Source organism: Arachis stenosperma, chromosome 3, assembly GCF_014773155.1.
Source record: "Arachis stenosperma cultivar V10309 chromosome 3, arast.V10309.gnm1.PFL2, whole genome shotgun sequence".
Classification (NCBI taxonomy): domain Eukaryota; kingdom Viridiplantae; phylum Streptophyta; class Magnoliopsida; order Fabales; family Fabaceae; genus Arachis; species Arachis stenosperma.
The window spans coordinates 162,032,548-162,055,888 of record NC_080379.1 but is presented as its reverse complement, the minus strand read 5'-3'; the positions used below and the strand labels follow the sequence as shown (position 1 = coordinate 162,055,888).

Here is a 23,341-nt window from a genome sequence, read left to right as displayed (position 1 = left end):
TACAGTTGTACACTTAAACACCAAATCAATTATTATATATTAATGTGGTATTTAATTTATTTTTAATTTATATTTTATATTTTAATATGTATTCTATATTATAGTTGAATTTTTGTGTATATAATTGAAATGTTGTTCAGGGAGTTTTAAATTGACTTTTGCTCTTCTATAAAATAAATAATTCCATAAATAACACAATTGCGTCTATAATTAATTAACCTCGCAAGTTGCAGCCCAGTTAGATCCATATGTTCCATCATATATAGTATGGTTGGTGAAGCAATCACTTCATTAATTTTTCCTCGAATCTTATCTTCTCTGTCTCTTCACATATCTGCAATTTTTTATAGCAATCTCATAAGTCACAGAACAATTCTCTCTCTCTCTCTCTCTCTGAACCAATAAGCGTATAAGGAATGGCTGGTGTTATTGGAAAGCTTGAGGCAGAAATTGAGGTGAAGTCAAATGCAGACAAGTTCTGGAATGCTATCAGGGATTTTGCAACCATATTTCCTAAGGCCTCACCATCTGTTTACAAAAGCATTCAGATTATTCAGGGTGATGGCAAGGCTCCTGGCTCTGTCTTCAAAACAACTTTAGGTGAAGGTATGTAATCTTTTCTTTTTTATAAATAAATAAATAAATAAATGATACATTTATAATATAAATAAGAGGAGTGTTAAGAGTCAGGAAATTTTATAATTTGTAGCCGTCAATTAGTCATTATTAATGTTTTTAACGGTATAAAATTATATTCAATGATGTGAAATTATTTTTTTTATAGTTAAATATTGTCCAAATTTTAATAAAAGTACTGGTCTAAACTTTTTCTATAAATAATTTTGCACTGTTTATTTTTATTAATATAATTATATACACTTACTCGGCCCCCCAAAAAGCTCCCAAAAAAGCTTTATGCTACTTCAAACCCACTCACTCACTCACTACAACGTATTCAATTATATGTCATCTTTGTCATGTGTCAATCCTCCACAGGCTACCACAACATATTTCCTTCCCCATTTTTCTTTGATTTGACCCAATTTCACTAACCAACAAAGATTTTACCAACTCTTGCTTATAGCTGTGTTTAATAAAAGTATTTTATGAATGTTTTTAATAAAAATATTTTTTATGGCGACATTTAATAGAAGTATTTTTGTAGATGTGTCTCCTAAATATATCTCTTTATATAGATGTCTTCTAACGAAAATATTTTTTATATTAATTATTGTTGACAATAAATTAGCTGGTACCCTATATTTTTCCTATTTGATCCAATTAATTTTTTACTCTACCAATATCTGGTTTTTAACCTATGTTGGGCGACGTTCCTTCTGTCTTGCATTTGAACTAATATTAATCAAGTATTACTCTGTCCTCACCTCAAAAAGTGATGGCCCATGTGATCAAAATAAACAATAAAATGAGCATCAATAATTTCAGTGTAAGAGATGATTTTGTTAGTACATTTTATGATTAAGTTGTTTTTCCCCAGGCTATGAACTTGTGAAGACAGTCACAGAAAGGATTGAAGATGTTGATGATGCAAAGAGGATAATAATTTATAGTGTGGTTGATGGTGAACTCCTTAAGTACTTGAAGAGTTACAAGGGATATATTAGTGTAACTCCAAAGGGGAATGATAATGGAAGCATTGTGAAATGGTCGTGTGAGTATGAAAAGGCTAGTCAAGAGGCTCCTGAACCTACTTTTATCAAAGAATTTGCAACCAACGTCTTCCCAAAGGTTGATGACTATCTTCTAAGTGCATAAATTTATAATGGGTTATAATATATATGCAACAATAATGTGATGTGTTCGTGTAAGAATAATGTTGCATTGACGTATATGCGTGTAAATTACTGTGTTGATTAACATCTCGTTCTTTTTTTTTTTCAAAAGATAATAAGTTATATTTTGTTAATTATTAAAAAATAAAATATAAAGATGTCTAAAAGTAGAATATCATAATAAAAGTTGAAGATTTTTTAGAATAATACACCAAATGTATTTATCTAACGGTACATAGTGGAAAAACGAAGAAAAATTAAAAAAAAAAAGAATAATAAGTCAATTAAATAAAACTAAGAATTTATCTTATAGAGATAACTATCTAAATTGAGAATTTTTTGCCAAATTGACTAGGTGAATGAAATAAAATGTAATATGGCATAATATGTTTTTTTTTTCGTTTTTTTATTTGTGGGGTATATACAATATTATCCGATACTCAGGCACGGACCCACCTTCATGAATGGGGGCAAGTACATTTGATATTTTTAAACCCAAAATATATATATATATATATATATATATATATATATATATATATAATATGTCCCCACTTTAAATTTTAAATGATCCCACTACAAATAAACTAAGTTCAACTATCAAAAGTCTAAGCCCATTTTATCTTTTTATGATTTTGACTATTAGTTAACCTAATTAAACTTAGTCTTCTTCTGTTTTTAAATCCTAGCTGTCACTCATTTATTCTCTTAAACCCTTTTCTTAGTTTCATATTTTTAATCTTCTTTTTCTATTCCTTGTCTAGTGGTCATCTTCTCTTCATCAAAAGGTAAATTTTAAATTCTCTATTTTATTTTATATAGCTCTCTATGACTCTATGTATCTTTCAATTTCATTGTTTCTCTTTTTGATATTTTCAATTGCAAATTTTAATTCAAACAATTATAGTTTAGGTATTAATCTATTTTTTATTCTTTTCATGAATTTATATATTTTATTTTATTCTCAATTTAGTGATCCTTATTATTTATTTGTTTATCTTTCGTTCTATTTTATTATATGTAATTAGATTGCATATAAATTTTTAAAGTGAATTGATCAATTTACTAATTTAGAATATATATTTTTATTTTTAGAAATAGTAATGGAGAAATATTTCAAAAGAAAGCTACCACTAGAATCTGAAGTCACTCCATTAGTCTCTTCTAATAAAAAGAAGTTCTTAGAATTCAATGTGGAAAGTCTGGTAGCTGATCCTGGACAACGACCCAAAATTTCAAATTATGATCCAAATGTCAGAGATGAAGTTAGACGAGCTTATTTGCAAAAAGGTCCTTGTCAACCAAGAGAACATGATTTTTCACAAACATATTTTGGAACTTCTCTCCGTAGATTTAATGCTGATTGGTTTGATGAATTTGGCAATTGGTTGGAATATAGTATTTTAAAAGATGCTGTATTTTGTCTCTGTTTCTATCTTATGAAACCTGATGGTGCGAGTGGTGATGCTTTTGTAAAAGAGGGCTTTTCAAATTGGAAAAAGAAGGAGCGATTACAAACACATGTTGGAAATCATGATAGTGCTCATAATCAAACTCGAAGAAAATGCGAAGCACTCATGAAGCAAAAACAACATATTGAAGTTGTTTTTCAAAAGCATTCAGACCAAGCTAAAAGAGATTACCGAACTCACTTAACAGCAACAATTGAGTGCATTAGGTTCTTATTGCGACAAGGATTGGCCTTTCGTGGTGATGATGAATCGCACAATTCAAATAATCAAGGTAATTTTTTGGAGCTTCTTGACTTTCTTGCTCAACATAATACAGAGATTGATCGTGTTTTCAAAAATGCTCGTGGAAACCTTAAGCTAGTAGCACCTAAAATTCAAAAAAGATATTGTTAGAGCTGCTGCAAGTGAAACTACTAAAGTTATTATTGATAATCTTGGAGATGATTTATTTGCTGTTTTAGTTGATGAAGCTCGAGACATTTCTGTTAAAGAGCAAATGGCTGTTTGTTTGCGGTATGTGAACAAAGAAGGGATTGTAATGGAGCGATTTCTTGGCCTTGTCCATGTTTCTAGCACAAATGCGTTGTCGTTAAAAGTAGCTTTGAAATCTTTATTAACAAAGCATAATTTAAGTTTAGCAAGAATACGTGGACAAGGTTACGATGGAGCTACTAATATGCAGGGAGAATTTAATGGCTTAAAAAGTTTGATCTTGAAAGAAAATGCTTGTGCTTTTTATGTTCATTGTTTTGCTCACCAACTTCAATTAGCACTTGTGGTTGTTGCAAAGAAACAGGTTGAAATTGCACTACTTTTTAATTTGCTTGCTAGTTTGTGCAATATTGTTGGAGCTTCTTGTAAACGTAAAGACATGCTTCGTGAAAGTCAAATACAAAAGACAATTGTTGCATTACAAAATGGAGATGTTTCTAGTGGGCGTGGCTTAAATCAAGAAACAACATTGAAAAGGGCAGGTGATACTCGATGGGGCTCACATTATGGTACAATACTTAGCTTGATTTCTATTTTTTCTTCCGTGGTAGAAGTTCTTGAAGTTATTGAGGAAGATGGAAATAATCCTGAACAAAGAGCTGAAGCATGCCAATTATTGAATCATATTCAATCTTTTGAATTTGTATTCAATTTACATTTGATGAAAAGTATATTAGGAGTTACTAATGAGTTGTCTCAAGCTCTACAAAGAAGTGATCAAGACATTATAAATGCTATGACATTGGTTAAAGTGTCCAAGCAACGATTGCAAAGTATAAGAGACGATGGTTGGTCCTCTTTGCTCAACGAAGTTTTACTATTTTGTGATAGTCACAATATTCTTGCTCCAAATATGAATGATATATTTGTAACACAAGGAAGATCAAGGCGCAAAATCCAAAAGGTCTCAAACTTGCATCCTTTTCAAGTTGAATTATTTTATCAAGTGATTGATAGACAACTTCAAGAGCTTAACAATCGTTTTACAGAGGTAAATACCGAGCTACTTCTTTGTATAGCTTGTTTGAATACAAGTGACTCATTTTTTGCATTTGATAAGGAGAAGTTGCTTCGTTTAGCTGAATTTTATCCATATGAATTCTCTTCTACTCAACTTTTGGCACTTGATAGTCAACTTGAGAATTTTATATTGGATATGCGTCTTGATGATCAATTCTCAAATATAAATGAAATCAGTGGACTATCTCAAAAGTTAGTTGAGACAAAAAAGCATATTGTTTATCCATTGGTATTTCTTCTGTTGAAATTAGCTTTGATTCTACCTGTGGCAACAGCATCAGTTGAGAGAACATTTTCTGCTATGAATATCATAAAGAGTCGACTTCGTAATCGAATGGGAGATGAGTGGTTGAATAATTGTTTGGTTACATATATAGAAAGAGAGACATTCAATCAAGTTGATAATGAAACAATTATTCAACATTTTCAAAATATGAAAATAAGAAGAGAAGTACCTTCAAGATTTGAAGCGAAGAAAGTTAGCAGCTAATGTAATTTTTGGTTTTTTTTGTATTTCAAATAATTAATGTGCACTTTTATATTTTTAAATTTAAATTAATATATATTTTGATAATAATGTGTATTATTTTTGCCCCCCACCATAAATTTTCTGGGCCCGTCACTGCCGATACTGTATATATTCACATAACTATAAGGTGCATGGCTGGTATAGTCTCGTTCAAAAGTTTTGATTTTGAGTCTAACTCCTAACTTCAAAAAAAAAAATTGTGTCTATTTTTTAAAAGGGAAAAAATATATTACTGTAATTTATTTTTTATATAGATGGACAATGAAAATACTAAATAATGTAAATAACGAATATATCGGATGTTCAATTCAATAGGTATGTAGATGATTATATTCATTATTTTTAATTGGATGGTTATTTCTTTTGATTCAAATTACTCATGCATAGTTAACAACGGTTGGATGCGGGACGGATCCAGAAATATTATCATGGGGCCAATAACATATATAATATTAAAAGATTATACAAAAAATTATATAATATAAAATGTATTACAAAAATATATGGATAGAGAATATATTTTAAAATACAAAAAATATGTATGTATTTTTTACTAACGAAGTGGTCGATTCTTCGTATCATAAAATTTATTAAAGAATGTGTCAAATTTTTCAACAATTTTCTTTTGAATATAATTAAAAGACAATTAGCAAAAAATTCATCTTTCATTTTATTTCTGAGTTATTCTTCACAATATTCATAGCCGAAATGATCTTTCAGTTGTAGTAGTTGAAACAGAGAGAATTAATACCAAATGAATCAAGAAGAACGCTCACAGGAAGAAAAAAAATTCACTTTATGGGATTTAAAAAATTTTTATTTAATTAAAAATATTAGTAATAATACTTTTTCAGATTTTTTTAATATTGTTACTTACTTTTTAGATATTAGAAATCATTGATATTTAGATTAGACTGAATTTTTATTTATAATAAATTAAATACTAAATAATTTTTTTTAAAAAACTAAATCGTATTTAATAACTTATTACTATTAATATTTTTTTAAAAAAGCTGAAAGAAAGGGGTCAAGACCTCCACTTACCCCCTAAAACATAAAATTAAATCATACTTAATAACTTATTACTATTAAATAATTAATTTTATTTTTTTCTTAATATATTATTCGCTTTTTAAATTTATTAGATCACTATTATTTTTTATTTTAATATTGACGTGATTTTATTTATATCATATTTTAGTATTGGTGTTAATATATCATTCACCCTTCAAATTTGTCAGATAAGTATTTTTTTTTCATCATTTCAAAATTAACATAGTTTTATTTATATGACATTTTGGTTTATAGGGATTGGAGTATCAAATCTTCTCCTATATTAAGAATATGAATCATCATCTCGTCATGTCTCTGCTATGAACTCTTTTGGGTAGTTGCGTTTACATTGACCATTTTTCATGTATGGTGAAGATTGATTAAGTGTTCCGCAAGGATTATGAACCATATATCTTAGCATTGCCTCATGTAAGTGTGATTTTTCTTGTTTCCATGGTATTTTCGCTCGGACTAAACTATCATATTGGTCAGGATCACTCAACTTGTCATTATTTTCTAAGATTAACAACATATGTACTGTGACAATCCTCTTTTCTAAAATTTAGTGACATAAATATAGCTTTTCACCCTTCCCAATACATCCTTGGTAATGTCATCCTCCTTTGATTGTTCGAATTTGGCTCTGAAAATTATAGTTGTTAGATCCGGACGATCTTGTGGAGTTTGAGTAGGGTTGAGTTTCCGAAGCTATTTCTGATCATGATGGATTGCATGTCATAGTAAAAAAAATATCCGGTTTGCCTTCTTAAGAATAATAGTCATTCCATCCTTGTACCGTTGGGTCATGTACCAGGCCAATGACTGCCCACGAACGACGATAGTAATATTGTTCTTCTGCCAACATTTTATGAAATCAATTATAGAGAAAAATATTATTAGTTTAAAATTTTAACTTTCGAAACACGTAATGATCAATCGTGTAGTTATTAAATTGAAAAATATTTACTAGCATTAGGCTCTTCTGTGTGCAAAACATCTTGTAAGTCTTGATATAGTTCAACTCGAAGTTTCTGTTGTCTTTATTGAACTCATCTTAATTTGCCTGTTTCTATTTTCAGTTTTTCACATAGTTATCAACAATATATTGTTGAAGAAGTCGTCCCATTTACAAAACTGTTGAGTGCTCATCGAGACGAATCTATAAATTTTAAGGATATTAAAAAATGGTTAAAAATGATAAAATGATGTATTAATTTAAATTATGATCTAAAAAAGTCTATAAATTATGTAACAAATATAAATTTGTACATAGAGTATATAACTATAATATGTCCAACATAATACTTAATTTATATTTTGAGTTCGAATATTCATATTCCATCCGTGGATTGTTTTAAATGAAAAAAAAATATGATATTGTAGTGGAGGCATATATTAATTCGAGTATGCATATAGCTATAATCATTATTAAAAAAAATTAAAAAATATTATATCTTCGTAATTCATCGCGTATATATATATCCTTATTTTATTATTATTTTATTTGCACCAGACCAAAAAATGGCTAACCGAAATCTAATTAGTTTCGGGCCATATTCAAAAGCTGGATTTGGATGCAAAATTTGAATAAGGGCTGTTTAAAAGCTTTAAAATAATTTTTTTGAAATTTTGACTTATAAAAAATAATAATATTAATATTTAATATAATTTTTAAAATTAAATTGTAATTTTTAAGAAATTATTTAGAAATTTATAAAAAAATTAAAAAAATAACTTCTCTCATAATACTATTAATTTTTATCATATTTTTATAAAATAAGTATTTTTAGGATTAAAAATTTAAAAATAAAATAATTTATTTATAAATTATTTTTAATATAATTATTTATTATTTAAATTATTTTATCAAAAGAAGTTTAATTATTGTTGTTGTTTACTTGCTTCTGTAATTTCCTAATTTCCGTCCCTTCAATTCCTAAGATGTTTGGATGTCCAGTTACGAAAATCCAAACAACACAATAATCTGTGTGTGTTCTACTTTGAGATGAAAAAAATTTAGAAATAAAAATAAAATATGTGGTCAAATTAGAGTTTTTATTAGTGTTGAGGTAAATGAATTTCCACCATCTTAATGGATTATAATAAATATTAAATAATGATTTTAGGTAATATCAAAATTAACAACACAGTTTGTCATTTTATGTCTTATCGTTTGTCAATTCAGTATTTTTTATTTGGTGAATGGTATAGTGCCTAAAAAATATTGTCTATTTACTAAAAAAAATTAAAAAAATAATATTTAATTTAAAAAATATAACAATAAATAATTTTTAAAAAATCAAAACTTACTACAAAAGGTAAATTAAGTAAAATTTAGGCACCAATTCATAGACAGTTAGACACCATAGAATTGGCCTTTTTATTAATAGAGATGTGAGCAGTTCATGTTTAGTTATTTGGTAAATTCTATGGTGTAGAAGGAGAAAATTTTCTACACTTATATATATTTGTTGTCAATAGAAAAAATTATCAAGTGTTTAGAGAGAGAAAATTTAAAAGACAATATCTATTATTATTTTAATAAGTTGCAGAGTTTTTTTTTGTTTTTTTTGCTATTCTTTGAAACACGTGAAAATATTTAGTAACTAAATATAATAAATATTTATTTAATTAGTGACTATAAAAATGATATTGGACTTTTTTTGTGAATTCTATTTATTTTGGATAATGATTACAGTTTAAAAGATTAAAACATTTTCATAAATAATAATTATAGTAAACAATATAAAATTTACAATATACGTAAATATAATCAAATTCAATACTTGATATAGTCACAAAAAAAAAATTCAATACTTAATACGTGAAATAATCAAATTCATCTCACAATTAAAAATTAACACATAATAAATTAAAAATAATTAATTATTCATTTATCAATTTAAAAATCAAAATACAATATAAAATACTGTTTAATATTTAAAATAGATAAATTTAAACTTAAATTAATATTCAAATCATATATATTAATTAAAAATTATATTTACGTATATCACAAATTTTATATTATTTACTAGAACTATTATTTATGAAAATTTTTTAACCTTTTAAACCGTAATCATATTGTTTTTCTAAATATATATTACTTTCTCAAATTTTTTAACCAAATTATTACTCTTTTTATATTTCTAATAAATTTTGATAGTTATTTTAAATAATTATTTAATTTAATTAGTATTTTAAAATAAATTTTGTTCATTATTATTCCAAAAAATGTATCTAATTACTATAGAATTTTTTTATGTATTTCTTGTGAACATTTTAAAAGGAGACTTTTTTTTCTCATACATATAAAAAATACTTTTTTCTATAAATCTTGTAATTTATAAAATTTAGGTCTGTATTTTCAATATTTATTTATAAATATGGTTTGATCCAAAATAAATAAAATTTTACAAAAACAAAAAAATTCAAATAAAGGTCCAATATTAATTTTATAATCACTAATTAAATAAATATTTATTATATTTAACTATTAAATTTCTTCACGTACATCAAAAAAAATTGAAAACATTTTGCAATTTAACAGAATAATGGTAGATATTTTTTTAAATTTTCTCTCTCTGAACACTTGGTATCTTTTTTTATTGACAATAAATATATATAGGTATAGAAGATTCTCTCCTTCTATACCATAGAATCCACCTAGTTATTTTTGTTAAATTTATAAGTTTTTTGAAGATTTTTTTTTGTTTTTTTTTTATGTCTTTTAAAACTATTTTTATCAGTATCAGAATTTTTTTAGTATTGATTTAATAATTAACTCTTATTATTATTAAATGTTAGTCAAACAATTAAATGTTAGTCAAACATCTTGCACATTTTTGGTCTTCTCATGGTTCCCATGTTGAATACTTTGAAGATAATAAGTCATCATACTAATTCTCATATACCGACTTTGAAAAGATTGTTGAATAAAAATGGATGAAAAGTGGTATAATAATTAATGTGTAAAATAATTAATATATGGATAAAACTTGAAGTAAAACGATTTCTAAATATGTTTATTAGATTCAGTGACATTTATTTTTTATAATATTCTACTCAAACAAAAAACTTGTTACTATTCTAAACCATTTCCATTATTATTATTATATATATATATGCAAATTTTGTAGCAGGTTCTCACAACTCACAAGTCACAACAACAAAAATTCTTCTTCTTCTTCGTAAAATCAAGCAATGGCTGGTGTTGTTGGAAGGCTTGAAGCAGAAATTAAGGTGAAATCAAATGCAGACAAGTTCTGGAATGCTATAAGGGATTTTGCAACCATACTCCCTAAGGTCTCACCATCTGTTTACAAAAGCATTCACATTATTCAGGGTGATGGCAAGGTGCCTGGCTCCATCATCAAATATACTTTAGACATGGGTATGTAACGCTTTTTCTTCTTAAATTCATTTTCATATATTTACATAACAAAGAATATTTTGCTGGTTAATTAAGTTCTTATTAATCAGTTAAAATAATTATTTTTATTTACATGAAAATATATAATTAGAACCACATATAGTTATATACTATTAGGGGTGTTCAGGGCCGAGTGAAACCGAATTTGTCATGATCTAGACTCGACCCTAAATATACACCTAAATAGACCCTAACTCAATGAAATCTAAACATTTTCAAGCCACAATTATACTGGTTTCAAATCGAGTGAAAACTGGGTATTTAAAATTTTAATAATAATTTATAAAGAAACTTAGTTATAATGCATTTGTTTATAAAGAAAAAAAATTGTTATCCAAAAGTTGATATCCATATTTGAATTTAAATTTATCCATAAATTCTAATTTGATGCTTGTTTGATCTATTTTCTAATTTAACAAGTGTAATTAAAAATAAAATAATAAATTTATAATTAATATAATATAATATTAAAATTAATTTAAAACATAAATATCTTTTTTAGTTCCCTTGTAGTGCGTATGAATTGAGTGAAGCTGAATTTGCTTGGACTCGAATCCGATCCAAAATAATGACCGGTCTATTTTTGAGACATTTACCATCCGGTAAAATCACATCCAATTAGCCCTTAAAATATTCAGGACAGGCCGAGTCTTTGAACCGGACTATATGCACCCCTGTATACAACATTTTCTAGATAAGTATTAATCAAAATAAGCAATAAAAATGAGTACCCATAACTATGGAATAAGACTATATATATTTTGTATTTTTCATAACTAAATTTTTTTTCCAGGCAATGAAGTTGTGACAGTCACAGAAAGGATTGAAGATGTTGATGATGGAAAGAGGACATTGATTTATAGTGTGATTGATGGTGACCTCCTTAAGTACTTTAAGAGTAATTACAAGGGATACATTAATGTAACACCAAAGGGGGATGATAATGGAAGCATTGTGAAATGGTCCTCTGAATATGAAAAGGTTAGCCAAGAAGTTCCTGAACCTATTTTCATCAAAGAATTTGCAACCAAGATGTTCCCAAAGATTGATGATTATCTTCTAAGCGCATAAATTTTTAATTTGTTTTATATATGCAACAATATAATAATGTGATTTGTTCGTGTAGGAATAATGTTGCATTTTCATATATGCATGTAAAATACTGTGTTGATTTACATCTTATTTAGAAGAATAAAAGGTTTATTATCCTCTATGTTATGTGTTACGGTTCTGCTACGTTACCAACAGCATATCTACCAACTTCTGCCAACTCTTATTTATAATTGTGTTTTATGGAAGTGTGTTCGTGGATGTGTCTAATAAAAATGTCTTTTTTATAATTGTATTTAATAAAACTGTCTTTATAGATATATTTTCTGGATGTGTCTCTTTATATATGTATTTAAAATATATTAATTATTAGACACATCTATGAACACACTTTCATGAAACACAAATATAAATAAGAGTTGGCAGAAGTCGGCAGATAATATGTTGGTACCCTATACTTTTCCTATGTGTTATGATTATTAGAGAAATTTATTGAGTCATCATAGTTAATAATATTAATCATCTCTCTTTAACTTTGAGTTTGAATAACCCAATCAATCAATTAGAAGAGAGAAATAATTTCCGTAAATCACAAGAATTTTTACAAAAATTCCGTTTTGCTATTTCACCATTTTCCAGTCCCAAAAACAAAAAGAATTGAAAAGAGGAGATTAACCATTGAATCAAATGTTCTTTGACCACACATGTGTATGATTAATCCTTTTAATTATTTATTAATGATTGCAAGGGAACATTAAAACCATAAATTTTCACTATAAATGAATTAATTTCAAAAAGAAAAAAAAAGTTTCCACTCTCCAAAATCTATTTCTCAATGATACATATAACTTATCCAACCAAATTAGCGGCTAAAAGATTTGTGGTGGTTTAACGTGACAAATTTGATTCAAACCCAACGTTGATTTGTTTGAATTAGAATTTTCCCTGATTCACACATTTTTCTGGCAGAATAGACTGATAATATTGTTTAAGCAATTAATGGTTAATTCTAAGCAATAAAATGAAGATAAAAATTTTACTCTAATTGGTTGTATGATTATCCGAATTGTGGTTATAAAAATGATTCATATATATTAGTTATGATAAATTAATAATTTTTGTTCAATAATTATAAAATATGTCATAAAAGATAATAAATTAAATCTTTTAATTTACGAAGAGGAAGTCGGTTAGAATTCACCTAAAATTAAATATAATAGGATATAATGTTTAATACAATATCTATTCACATATCCATTAGATGGTTCTTTCTTTTTTTACAAATTTAATTGGTTTTGTTTATTATTCATAATGACCTGAACTAGTAGGGCTGTATATGAATCGGATAATATCCTCATATTTGTGGTAATTATCCGTATTCGATCCAAATTTTGCGGATATTATCCGATCCGCACTATGATAGGATCGGATTGTGGATTTAGCGGTGATATCTGCGGATCCAATTCGCAAATTTGCATATCCGCACATCACATATAAATAGCATAGTTTAAGAAAATAAACCTTAATGTGATATGAATTTTAGTGTGTTGTTTTATAAATTTTATGATATCTTGTTTTTTATTTTTTATATTGTACTTCGACTTAGAATAATTAAACTTAAATCTTGTGTTATTCAAAAGAACTTTTATTAATAATATTTTAGAATTAAATATGCTTAAACGGGTGAAAAATAATTTTTCTTTTGTAAAAATAGCCAAATGAAATTTAAAAACATTTTTTCTTAAATTATGTGGATATACTCAATATCCGATCCGCATACTTGCGGGTCAGATCGGATTGGATTTCGACTGAAAATTGTGTATATCGTATCCGATCTATCCGATGAGTGTAGTCAGGGACGGATCTACCTTAGGAGATGTGGGGACAAGTGCCCCCACTAAAATTTTGTTAAGTTACATGTAGTATATGAAATAAAAATTTATTTGCCCCCATTTAATAAATAAATTTGACCCCATTATAATTTTTTTTAATCTATTTCTATTTTCATAATGTATAGAAAAAAAATCTCACTATTTTATAATAATACTATATTAATTATAAAAATAATTAAATAATAATAATAAAAATAATTAAAAATTAAGTCAGTTATTTAAATTTAAGTACTAAAAACAATTTTTGTATGCTCTCTAACATTCTAATTCTCTTCTTTTGTTATTCTTTTTTTATTCTATGGCTCCTAGGAAGACTCCTTAATTTCATTATTTAATTTCTTTTGACTCAATTAAAGATTTATTTTTATTTTTTTATTTTTAATTCATTCAATTATTTTGTATTTTATTTTGTAATTATATAATTATATATTTTTATTACATGGTTAAATATTATTGAATAATAAGATCCATTAATAATTTAAATTTTGAAATATAGTAATATTAATTAACAATAAATAACAGTTAAAATAAAAAGTAACATCTAAATATACGAATATCTATTGATTTTCTTCTTTTGAAGTTAGTTCTAATTTTTTTAGTAACGATATTAATTAAAAAAAATTAATTATGAATATTATAAAGAGTCAGTTTTGTAATCTTATAAGACATTAATTTTTAAATAATTATTTATTAATATATATAAAAAAATAAAATATTTAATTGTATTAATAATAAAAGAATTATCAATTTTTTAAATATCAAATTTAAAAGGATAAAATTCTAAGTTATATGTTATTATTTAAATTACTATATAAGTGTTTTAATTTATTAGTTAAATAACTAGAAGATTAATTATATTTTATAATAATAAAATATAATTATAAAATTATTATCATGTTATACATATTTTGCCCCCACTAATCAAATTTTCTGGATCCGTCACTGAGTGTAGTGCGAATCGAATAGAATTTTATTAGACAATAATCAATTCGATCCAATCCATGTGCAACCCTATGAACTAGAATTTAAATAGTTCGGCAAAGCACATTAAACTAGCTAAGCATATAACGGCTAAAGGCAAAGCAATATTGGTTATTACTACTGCATGTGTAAATCAAATAATGTTAATAAAGTTTGACAAATATCATTTTCTTATTTTGATTATTACATTTGAATGAATTTCTTTTCAAAATTAAAAGAATTGTTCAACAAGCTAGAGATTATTATTCATTATGGTTGAAATATAAATTACATAAAATAAAAATTCCTCTAGTACATACTCAAGATACTTGATTCATAGTCATTCTTTTTAAGGATTATTTAAATTCTTTGTTCTTCTATAAATAATCCTATAAGTGATGATATGATTTGGAATGAATAATTTTAGTACATCACTTAATAATTAATTAATCTCGCAAGCTAGAATTAAGAATTTCAACATAATTCTTATTAATTTGTGATGACATGGTGTATCTATGTGAGTGTATATATAAATGTAAAGTCAAACCTCTTACAAAAAATAAAAAAATGTTTGGTCATATTGAAATCCTTTGGAAAACTGAAACATCTCATATTTAGCGTTGAAAAAATAATTTATAGAAGAACAAAAATTTACTTGGTGCTATATACATTAAAAAATATTTATTTGAAAAATCTTCTATGGGTACTTTTTATAATAATTTATATTTTTTATAAATAATTGTACAAGTGACATAGTTTTGTATGATTAATATTTATATTTAACCCTATAAATTATAGTAACTAACCTTATCGCCCGGCTGCTAGCTCTTCAATTATGCGTCACATTATGTTTGGGAAAAGGAACTACTTCTTATTAATTTTAATTTTGTTCTGAATGCATGCATTTTTTCTCTTTATATATTTGCAACATTTTTGTACCATAATTCAATGTAAGCTATGGCTGCTAGCGTTGGAAAGCTTGAGGCAGAAACTGAGGTAAAGTCCAATGCAGACAAGTTTTGGGGTGCTATTAGGGATTTTGTAACCATATTCCCTAAGGCCTCACCAACTGATTACAAAAGCATTCAAATTCTTGAGGGTGATGGCAAGGTTGTTGGCTCTGTCTATAGAACAATTTCAGGAGATCAAGGTCCGTAAAGTTTTATTTTTCTTAGATTCATTTTTTACAAATAAATACTTATATTATTTCTTAAAAAAATTTAAATTGGATGTATTAGTTGTTAATAAATTTTTATTCTTTATATACCCATGTTGTTTCTTAAAAAATTTTAAATTGAACGTTTTGATTCTCAATAAGTCTTTAAAAATTATCCGAGTCGATTATTTTAGTCTCTTCATTACATTGTTTTGAAGGAAATTAATTTGTTTTATATAATTATTTTATAATAAAATTTATTATGAACTTATTTATCTAATATCCGTATTAAAAATTTAATTAAGGTATCCGTCCATGAATATCCACACAAAAAAATTATTTAAATGCTCTTATATTTATATATAAATCATATAAGTAATCCTGATTCATTTTATTTTAATTTATATGCTAAAAAATTTATATATATATATTATTATGTTAAATTTGTGTTTGTCTATTTAAATTGTGTTTGATTTGATATATTTAATTAAATTGTGTTAGAATTTGTTATAGTTGTATTGTGTTATTTTTTTATTTTTTAAAATTTAATATTCATGAATATCTTCGAATATCTCCCTCCTTGAGAGAAATAAATGATAAAATAGAGATGAAAACAAAAAAATATTTTATTAAAGAGTGATTGGTTCTCCCTTTAAAATATTTTTTCTTCTATTTAAACGGTGGATATAAAAAGAATAATTATCTAGGCTTTTTTGCTCTTGAAGGAAATGAAGCTGTGAAGACGGTGACAGAGAAGATTGAAAGTGTTGATGATGAAAAGAGGACGATAATTTATAGTGTGATTGATGGGGATCTTCTCAAGTACTATAAGCGTTACAAGGGATATGTGAATGTAACACCAAAGGGAGATGATAATGGAAGCTTGGTGAAATGGTGCTGTGAGTATGAAAAGGCTAGTCAAGACGTTCCTGAACCTAATTTCATGGGAGAAGCTGCAATCAACACCTTCCTAAAAGTTGATCACTACATTCTAAACGCATAATCCTTTGAAGGCCTTCTAGTTCTATGCATTATAGTAATTGGGTTATACATTAATGATGAATGATTAATGAAATAAAATAGAAAAGAGTTTGAAATATAAACAATGGATTCTAAAAGGTACATGGAGCTCCAAGCAAGAGATTTGAATAATTTCTTCTCTGTGAATTATTCATATTGAAAAAAATTGAAAAAAAGTTAGAGGAGTAAAAAGCGTTTATAGTAAAGAGTAGAAGCTCTCATAATTTTTTTTTTTTTTTAGTGAAGACTTGCTTGTTTATTAAAAATTAAAAAATGTATGAGGGATTTAGCACCATTATAATGCATAAAAGTATGAAATTAAAATTGCATGCCCATTATTATAGCAACGTATATACACCTTACCTCCTTCAGTAAAACAAGCAAATAAATTAAAAGACATGCATGGTCAGAAATAAAACCATTTTATTTACAATTTATGGTGATTTATTTTCCCTTTATATTTATATGAGAGTATAGAATCATTGGCACTAGGTCATAGATTTTTTAGAAAATCTATGAAGTTGGTTACTGGTTCGTCAAAATATTTTTTTTTTAAAATAATTTATTTTTACTTTAGACTTTCATCAACTATTGGCTTGTATTAAATATAAAATAAAATTAAAAAAATTAATAGTCAAATAGACTACTTAAAATTGTAGTTATTTTATTCAAAGAAAAAAATTATTTATGAACTATAATTTATAAATATAGTTATGATATATGACTAACAATTCATATATAAATAGGGGTGGCAATGGGTAGGGTAGGGTAGGGTTTGAACCCAACCCTAATCCTATTCGCGGGTTGAGTTTTTAACTAACACTCAATCCTACCCTACTCGCGGGTTGAAAAATACCCAACCCTAACCCTACCCGCGTTTAACCCGTGGATATCCGACCATATCTGCGGGTTGACAAAAAGAAACATTATAATGACACAAATATCAAATAGATAACAAAAGTATCCTTGGTTTAGTAATGGTTAGGAACCTTTTCCACATGCTTAAGGTCCTTGGTTCAACCTGCTCCGCAGGCCAACCCGCTCCGTGCCCAATCCTACTTACAGCGGATCGGATTGGCAACCCTACCCGACCGAATTGGATCGGGTTGAGTACCCGCGGATAAAATTCATACTGCCAGGTCTATATATAAATGAATTAAATTATACTTTATAAAATATAAATTTCTAGTTACAAAATGATCAGATTTAATATAATCAAAACTCGACTTTACTCGGCCTATTTTCATCTAACTACAACCTACAAAGTTTGTAAAAAAGATAATTTTACAAAAATCAAGGTGAAATCAAAATAGGTATAGAAGACATTTTTTATTTGCTAAATATCAATTTGGGGTTTGGAAGTCTTCCCCTTCTTCCCGATTTCCTAAATTTAATAAGGTTGGCAATCCACGTTAATTAAGCAGCGCCGAAGTGTACGTAAATCAAATCAAAAGTAAATAAAGTTTGGGGAAAATCATTTTCTTATTTTTGTTAGTACATTTGAACGAAAATGTTTAAACTTATTTGCTCAAATTTATAGCATCTGTATCTATTTAACACCAAGTATGTACATTACTGCATTTGATTAATTTAGATTGAATAAGTATTAAATACTTTGGACTTATTAATTGAAAAAATAAATAAAAATTATCTAAAAAGTAGTAGTTTCTTAAATTTTATTAGATTAAAATATTATGAAAAAGTAATAGTTTCTTAAATTTCAATAATTATTATATAATTTTTTATTAATGTAACAATATAGTATATATAAATTATTTGTATAATTTAGAATATATATTTTATTTTTTATTCTCTTAATGACATAAAATTATCAAATATTTACTTTTTTAATGAGAAAATAAAATGTGAAACATTTTTATTAATTATGATTCCACTTTTTAAGAAAATTGTTTGTATATGATTTTTTTTTAAATTATGTTATATTTTTTATAATGATGTGAAATTCAATTATTTTAAGTTATTTATTAGATATATTTTAATAAAAATTAAAGATAATAACTATAAATATAATGACCATTAAATATATTTTTTTCGTGAATTCAATGAATATATTAAATGCATTGTTTATTATATACTATTTATTAATTACATTTAATCTCAACCATTTAAATTAAGAATTTAGCTAATATGTGTCCTAAGACATATAATAAGTTAGCTTATCACTAATAAATATAAAATAAATTTATTGAAAACTTAAATTTTTTATATTTTTAATAAAATAATTTAATTTATAAATTATCCATACAATATGTAAAACATCCAAATTAAATGTGTCCGTACTTGGACGTGCCATTATTCATAAAAAAAATGAAACGAACATTTTATCCATAAAAAATGAATATAATATAATAAAAATACTCAAAAAATATAAAAAAACTAACTACAATATAAACCAACTAGACCTAATAATTTCCGATAAAAATCTTTTTATTGGTCACACTTGAACCGTTTCCATTGTTATATATGTGCAAATCTTTTAGTAGGTTCTCATAAGTCACAACAATTCTCTCCCCCGCTCTCTCTCTCTCTCTTATTTTTCTTCTTGAGTTGATATAAGCAATGGCGGCTGGTGTTGTTGGAAAGCTTGAGGCAGAAATGGAGGTGAAATCAAATGCAGACAAGTTCTGGAGTGCTATCAAGGATTTTGCAACCATATTCCCAAACACTTCACCATCTATTTACAAAGGCACTCGGATTATTCAGGGTGATGGCAAGGCTCAGGGCTCCCTCATGAAAGTAACTTTAGACATAGGCATGTAATGTCTTCCTTTTTTTAATTAATTTTCATATATTTACATAACAAAGAATATTTTGCTTATTAACTTCTTATAATCAGTCAAACAATTATTTTATTTACATCATAATGTATAATTATACGCATTAGAACCAGATATATACTATACCTTTTCTAGACAATTATTAATAAAAATTAAAATAAGCAATAAAATGAGTATCCATAAGTATGGAATATGACTAAGAGATTATGTTATTTGTATTTTGGTTTAATTACTGTCGGTCCCTATAGTTTTACTGAATTTTCAATTAGGTCTCCATATTTTTTTCTTTTAGATTAATTTTCTATAACATATCAAATTTTGCAATTAAGTCTCTACTGTGACAAAAATAATAGAATTAACAGAATATTTCGTTAAACAAACCGAATATGTCTAACACTTTACTGAATATTCTGTATAGTTTAACAGAATATTCCGTATAGTTTAACAGAATATTCCGTTAATTTCAATATTTTTATCACGGTAAGGACTTATTTATAAAATTTGATATAGTATAGGGGCCTAATTAAAAAGAAAAAAATATAGAGACCTAATTGAAATTTTAGTGAATTATAAGTACGACAGAATAATTAAATCTTGTATTTTTCATCAATAATTCTCTTTTTTTTTTTTTTCTCTTTCCAGGCCATGAACTTGATGTGAAGACAGTTACAGAAAGGATTGAAGATGTTGATGATGCAAAGAGGACAATAATTTATAGTGTGATTGATGGTGACCTCCTTAAGTACTTGAAGAGTTACAAGGGATATATTAGCGTAATACCAAAGGGGGATGATAATGGAAGCATTGTGAAATGGTCGTGTGAGTATGAAAAGGCTAGCCAAGAGGTTCCTGAACCTATTTTAATAAAAGAATTTGCTTACAAGATCTTCCCAAATGTTGATGACTATCTTCTTAGCAAATAAATTTATAACGGGTTATATATTATATGCAACAATAATGTGATGTGTTCCTGTAAGAATAATGTTGCATTTACATATATCATATATGCGTGTGAAATACTGTGTTGATTTACATCTCATTCATCTAATATATAGGATCTTCGAGAATAATTATGTAGATGAATGGAATGAAATGTAATACGGTATTATATCTAATACAATATCTATTCACATAATCATGTGTCTTTTTTTTTGTTGAACTTTGCTAGCTACTAAACTTAGAAAAAAAATTGGACTCGTTTTTTTTAAAATTTGCTGTTTTAAAGAAAATATAAATTTAAATTATCACGAGAAATATTAAAAATCAAATAAAAAAAATTCAAAATCTAAAAAATATATCCAAAATCTAGAAAAAGATTCTTTGCGGCATAACCGCTGCAGTTACTCTCTCGTGTGCTGTCAACCATAAAACACGTGCTATTTCTGCCGATAGACGTCTAATTAGTTGGTCGTAACTAATTAATTTGTAATTTTTTTTTAGTTGGTCGCAAATTCAGTTGTTAATAGCGACTGATTTAGTGACCAACTACTCTAATGCTAAGATTTTATAGTTAGTCGCTAAAATTGATCGCTATATTAACCGTTAACAATCGATTTAGTGACCGTTATCTTAGTGATCGAATTAGCCACCAACTATTTTATAAACATTTTTAAGTTGGTTGTTAATTCAGTCGCTAAATTATTAAATAGCAACCAATTTAACGACTGAATGCTTTAAAACCAGCATTTTATAGTTGGTTACTAAATCGATCGCTATCTTAACACTTAGCAACTAACTTCTTAGCGACCAACCACCATTAAGTTTGTTTTTATATTGGTCGCAAAATCGGTTGCTAACTTAAAAATAGCGACCGATTTAGCCACCAACATACCTTAAAAGCTTGTTTTTTGTTTTAGTTGCTAATTCGGTTTCTAAGTTAAAAAAATAACGACCAATTTAACTGATCGACTAGATTGACTTTGTCATTGGTAGCTAAATCGGTCACTAATTTTTATTTTAGCGACCAATTTAGCAACCAAAAGTGGATGGTCACTAAATCGGTCGCTAATTAAGATTTAGTGACCGATTTTTTTTAAATCCTAAAAAAAATTGATTGGTCGCAAAATCGATTGCTAATAGTGACCGATTTTATCGGTCGCTATTTTAATATTTTTTGTAGTGGACAACTGATGTGTGGGCGATGGGACATGGAAAAAGCAGAAGCCAACAGACAATTGGTGCACGGGTGATGAGCGGGGTGCCATGCGACGAACAGTGATGACTTTTATGAGGCGAATTTGACGAAGAGAAAGAAGAAGAGAAAGAAAAAAAAGAAAAAAGAAAGAAAAAAAAAAAGACAAATGTATGCAACACAAATATTAAAAAGGTTTTTTGAAATTTAAAAGTTGGCCTAAATCAGCTACATATATAATTGGTTACTTATATATTTTTTTTTTAACAAAGTCTGTTGGTTTAATTTATTATTAGACATAATTAGGGGCGGCAAACGGGCCTAAATCCACCGGATCGGCCCGCGTAACCCACCAAAAAAGACGGGTTGGGCTGAAAAATTGGGACCGCCAAATAGTAAAAGTCTGCCTATCCCGCAGCGCTTAAACCGCGGCTTTGGCGGGGCGGGGCGGGCTTCCCGCCGGGCTAGACTTTTTTTAGCAAGGGGTATTTTTACAATTTTTTTTTACCAAAATCCAACTTCCCCCAACCCAACTTACAAGAGAATGAAGATGAAAATTGAGTATTTTAGATTATATTTATTTTGTTTTAGAGACAATATTTATAATTATATTTTGGATTATGTTTATTTTGCTTTGGGACAATATTTATAATTATGTTTTAGATGAAAACTTGGTTTATAATTATATTTATTAGATATTTATAATTATAAAGACTTTAATGTTTGTGAATATAAAAATTATAATTTGTTTATACTTTTAGAAATTATAATAGTTAAAAATAAAAAATAGAAAAAAAAATTTATGCCTTTATATATATTATTTAATAGTTAAAAAAAAGAGGTTATTTGGCGGGATTAGCTCGTTGGCCCGCCAACTCGCTGTTAGAAGAGTTAATACTCAAATTGGCCCCTGAAATTTGACCTCCACCTCAATTTAGCCCTCAAGGTTTCAATTGACTCTAATTGTACCTTGAAATTTTGCCTCGAGCCTCAATTTGGCCCTTCCGACATTTTCCGTCACCGGAGAGCTGACCTGGCAAATTTGGTAGACACTTGGCACCCTAGCAGTTAGATGACATGGCAAAATGTTTGAAAGCTTCAATTTAACCCCTAAAAATTTCAAATAAAACCTAGAACTTCCAATTTCCCCAAATCGAAGAGTGTCTCAAAGAGGTGAGAAGAATGTTGCGAAGCAACAGCCAAAGCTCAGGTAGCTCTGGTAGAGCTTGTTCGCATAGTGGCTGGGTGAAGAACGCACACGGTGACAGAGGTGGGAAGGTTCCGCATTAGTGCGGTTGTGGGTTGCGTCCTATTCTTCGGTGGTCTGGGACGGATTCCAATCCAGAAAAACCATTTTATGGATGCTCTAACTATAATGTGAGTTGGTTGAATTATTGCAAGTTGATTGTATGTCTTATTTCTCAAATGCTAGTTGATTTTGTAGCTGTTCTTCCTCTCAATTTTTTTTGGATTTTTTGTGTTGTAGACTACCGGTAAGAGATGATGTGGCTTTTTTAAATGGGCAGATGTTGAAGAAAAAGAA

The 23,341-nt window shown here is 27.1% G+C and overlaps 5 protein-coding genes across 5 annotated transcripts; all 5 read left to right on the top strand.

Annotated features, from left to right (window-relative positions):
- The first annotated feature begins 224 nt into the window (after positions 1-224).
- LOC130969578 (MLP-like protein 423) lies at positions 225-1,878 on the top strand. The gene is made up of 2 exons (XM_057895364.1): positions 225-606; positions 1,499-1,878. The coding sequence occupies exons 1-2, from the start codon at positions 417-419 to the stop codon at positions 1,774-1,776; spliced, it is 468 nt and encodes a 155-aa protein (XP_057751347.1). The 5' UTR covers positions 225-416; the 3' UTR covers positions 1,777-1,878.
- Positions 1,879-2,896: 1,018 nt separating this feature from the next.
- LOC130967139 (uncharacterized) lies at positions 2,897-5,267 on the top strand. Its single transcript, XM_057891961.1, has 2 exons — positions 2,897-3,536; positions 3,649-5,267. The coding sequence occupies exons 1-2, from the start codon at positions 2,897-2,899 to the stop codon at positions 5,265-5,267; spliced, it is 2,259 nt and encodes a 752-aa protein (XP_057747944.1).
- A 5,295-nt stretch (positions 5,268-10,562) lies between these two features.
- Positions 10,563-11,862, top strand: LOC130967138 (MLP-like protein 423). The gene is made up of 2 exons (XM_057891960.1): positions 10,563-10,752; positions 11,585-11,862. Exons 1-2 carry the CDS (start codon positions 10,563-10,565, stop codon positions 11,860-11,862), a joined length of 468 nt encoding a protein of 155 aa, XP_057747943.1.
- A 3,777-nt stretch (positions 11,863-15,639) lies between these two features.
- Positions 15,640-17,154, top strand: LOC130969406 (MLP-like protein 423). The gene is made up of 2 exons (XM_057895106.1): positions 15,640-15,843; positions 16,575-17,154. Exons 1-2 carry the CDS (start codon positions 15,651-15,653, stop codon positions 16,850-16,852), a joined length of 471 nt encoding a protein of 156 aa, XP_057751089.1. The 5' UTR covers positions 15,640-15,650; the 3' UTR covers positions 16,853-17,154.
- A 2,267-nt stretch (positions 17,155-19,421) lies between these two features.
- LOC130967137 (MLP-like protein 423) lies at positions 19,422-20,590 on the top strand. The gene is made up of 2 exons (XM_057891959.1): positions 19,422-19,642; positions 20,310-20,590. Exons 1-2 carry the CDS (start codon positions 19,450-19,452, stop codon positions 20,588-20,590), a joined length of 474 nt encoding a protein of 157 aa, XP_057747942.1. The 5' UTR covers positions 19,422-19,449.
- The last annotated feature ends 2,751 nt before the right edge of the window (positions 20,591-23,341 follow it).

What these genes read in the sequence shown, in the direction of transcription:
- LOC130967138 (XM_057891960.1), top strand. Translation starts at nt 10,563, where the DNA reads ATGGCTGGTGTTGTTGGAAGGCTTGAAGCAGAAATTAAGGTGAAATCA. An exon ending in CAAATATACTTTAGACATGG is followed by an intron (nt 10,753 to 11,584) that starts GTATGTAACGCT and finishes TTTTTTTTCCAG; the next exon opens with GCAATGAAGTTGTGACAGTC.
- LOC130969578 (XM_057895364.1), top strand. Translation starts at nt 417, where the DNA reads ATGGCTGGTGTTATTGGAAAGCTTGAGGCAGAAATTGAGGTGAAGTCA. An exon ending in CAAAACAACTTTAGGTGAAG is followed by an intron (nt 607 to 1,498) that starts GTATGTAATCTT and finishes GTTTTTCCCCAG; the next exon opens with GCTATGAACTTGTGAAGACA.
- LOC130967137 (XM_057891959.1), top strand. Translation starts at nt 19,450, where the DNA reads ATGGCGGCTGGTGTTGTTGGAAAGCTTGAGGCAGAAATGGAGGTGAAA. An exon ending in GAAAGTAACTTTAGACATAG is followed by an intron (nt 19,643 to 20,309) that starts GCATGTAATGTC and finishes TTCTCTTTCCAG; the next exon opens with GCCATGAACTTGATGTGAAG.
- LOC130967139 (XM_057891961.1), top strand. Translation starts at nt 2,897, where the DNA reads ATGGAGAAATATTTCAAAAGAAAGCTACCACTAGAATCTGAAGTCACT. An exon ending in GCACAATTCAAATAATCAAG is followed by an intron (nt 3,537 to 3,648) that starts GTAATTTTTTGG and finishes AATTCAAAAAAG; the next exon opens with ATATTGTTAGAGCTGCTGCA.
- LOC130969406 (XM_057895106.1), top strand. Translation starts at nt 15,651, where the DNA reads ATGGCTGCTAGCGTTGGAAAGCTTGAGGCAGAAACTGAGGTAAAGTCC. An exon ending in AACAATTTCAGGAGATCAAG is followed by an intron (nt 15,844 to 16,574) that starts GTCCGTAAAGTT and finishes TTGCTCTTGAAG; the next exon opens with GAAATGAAGCTGTGAAGACG.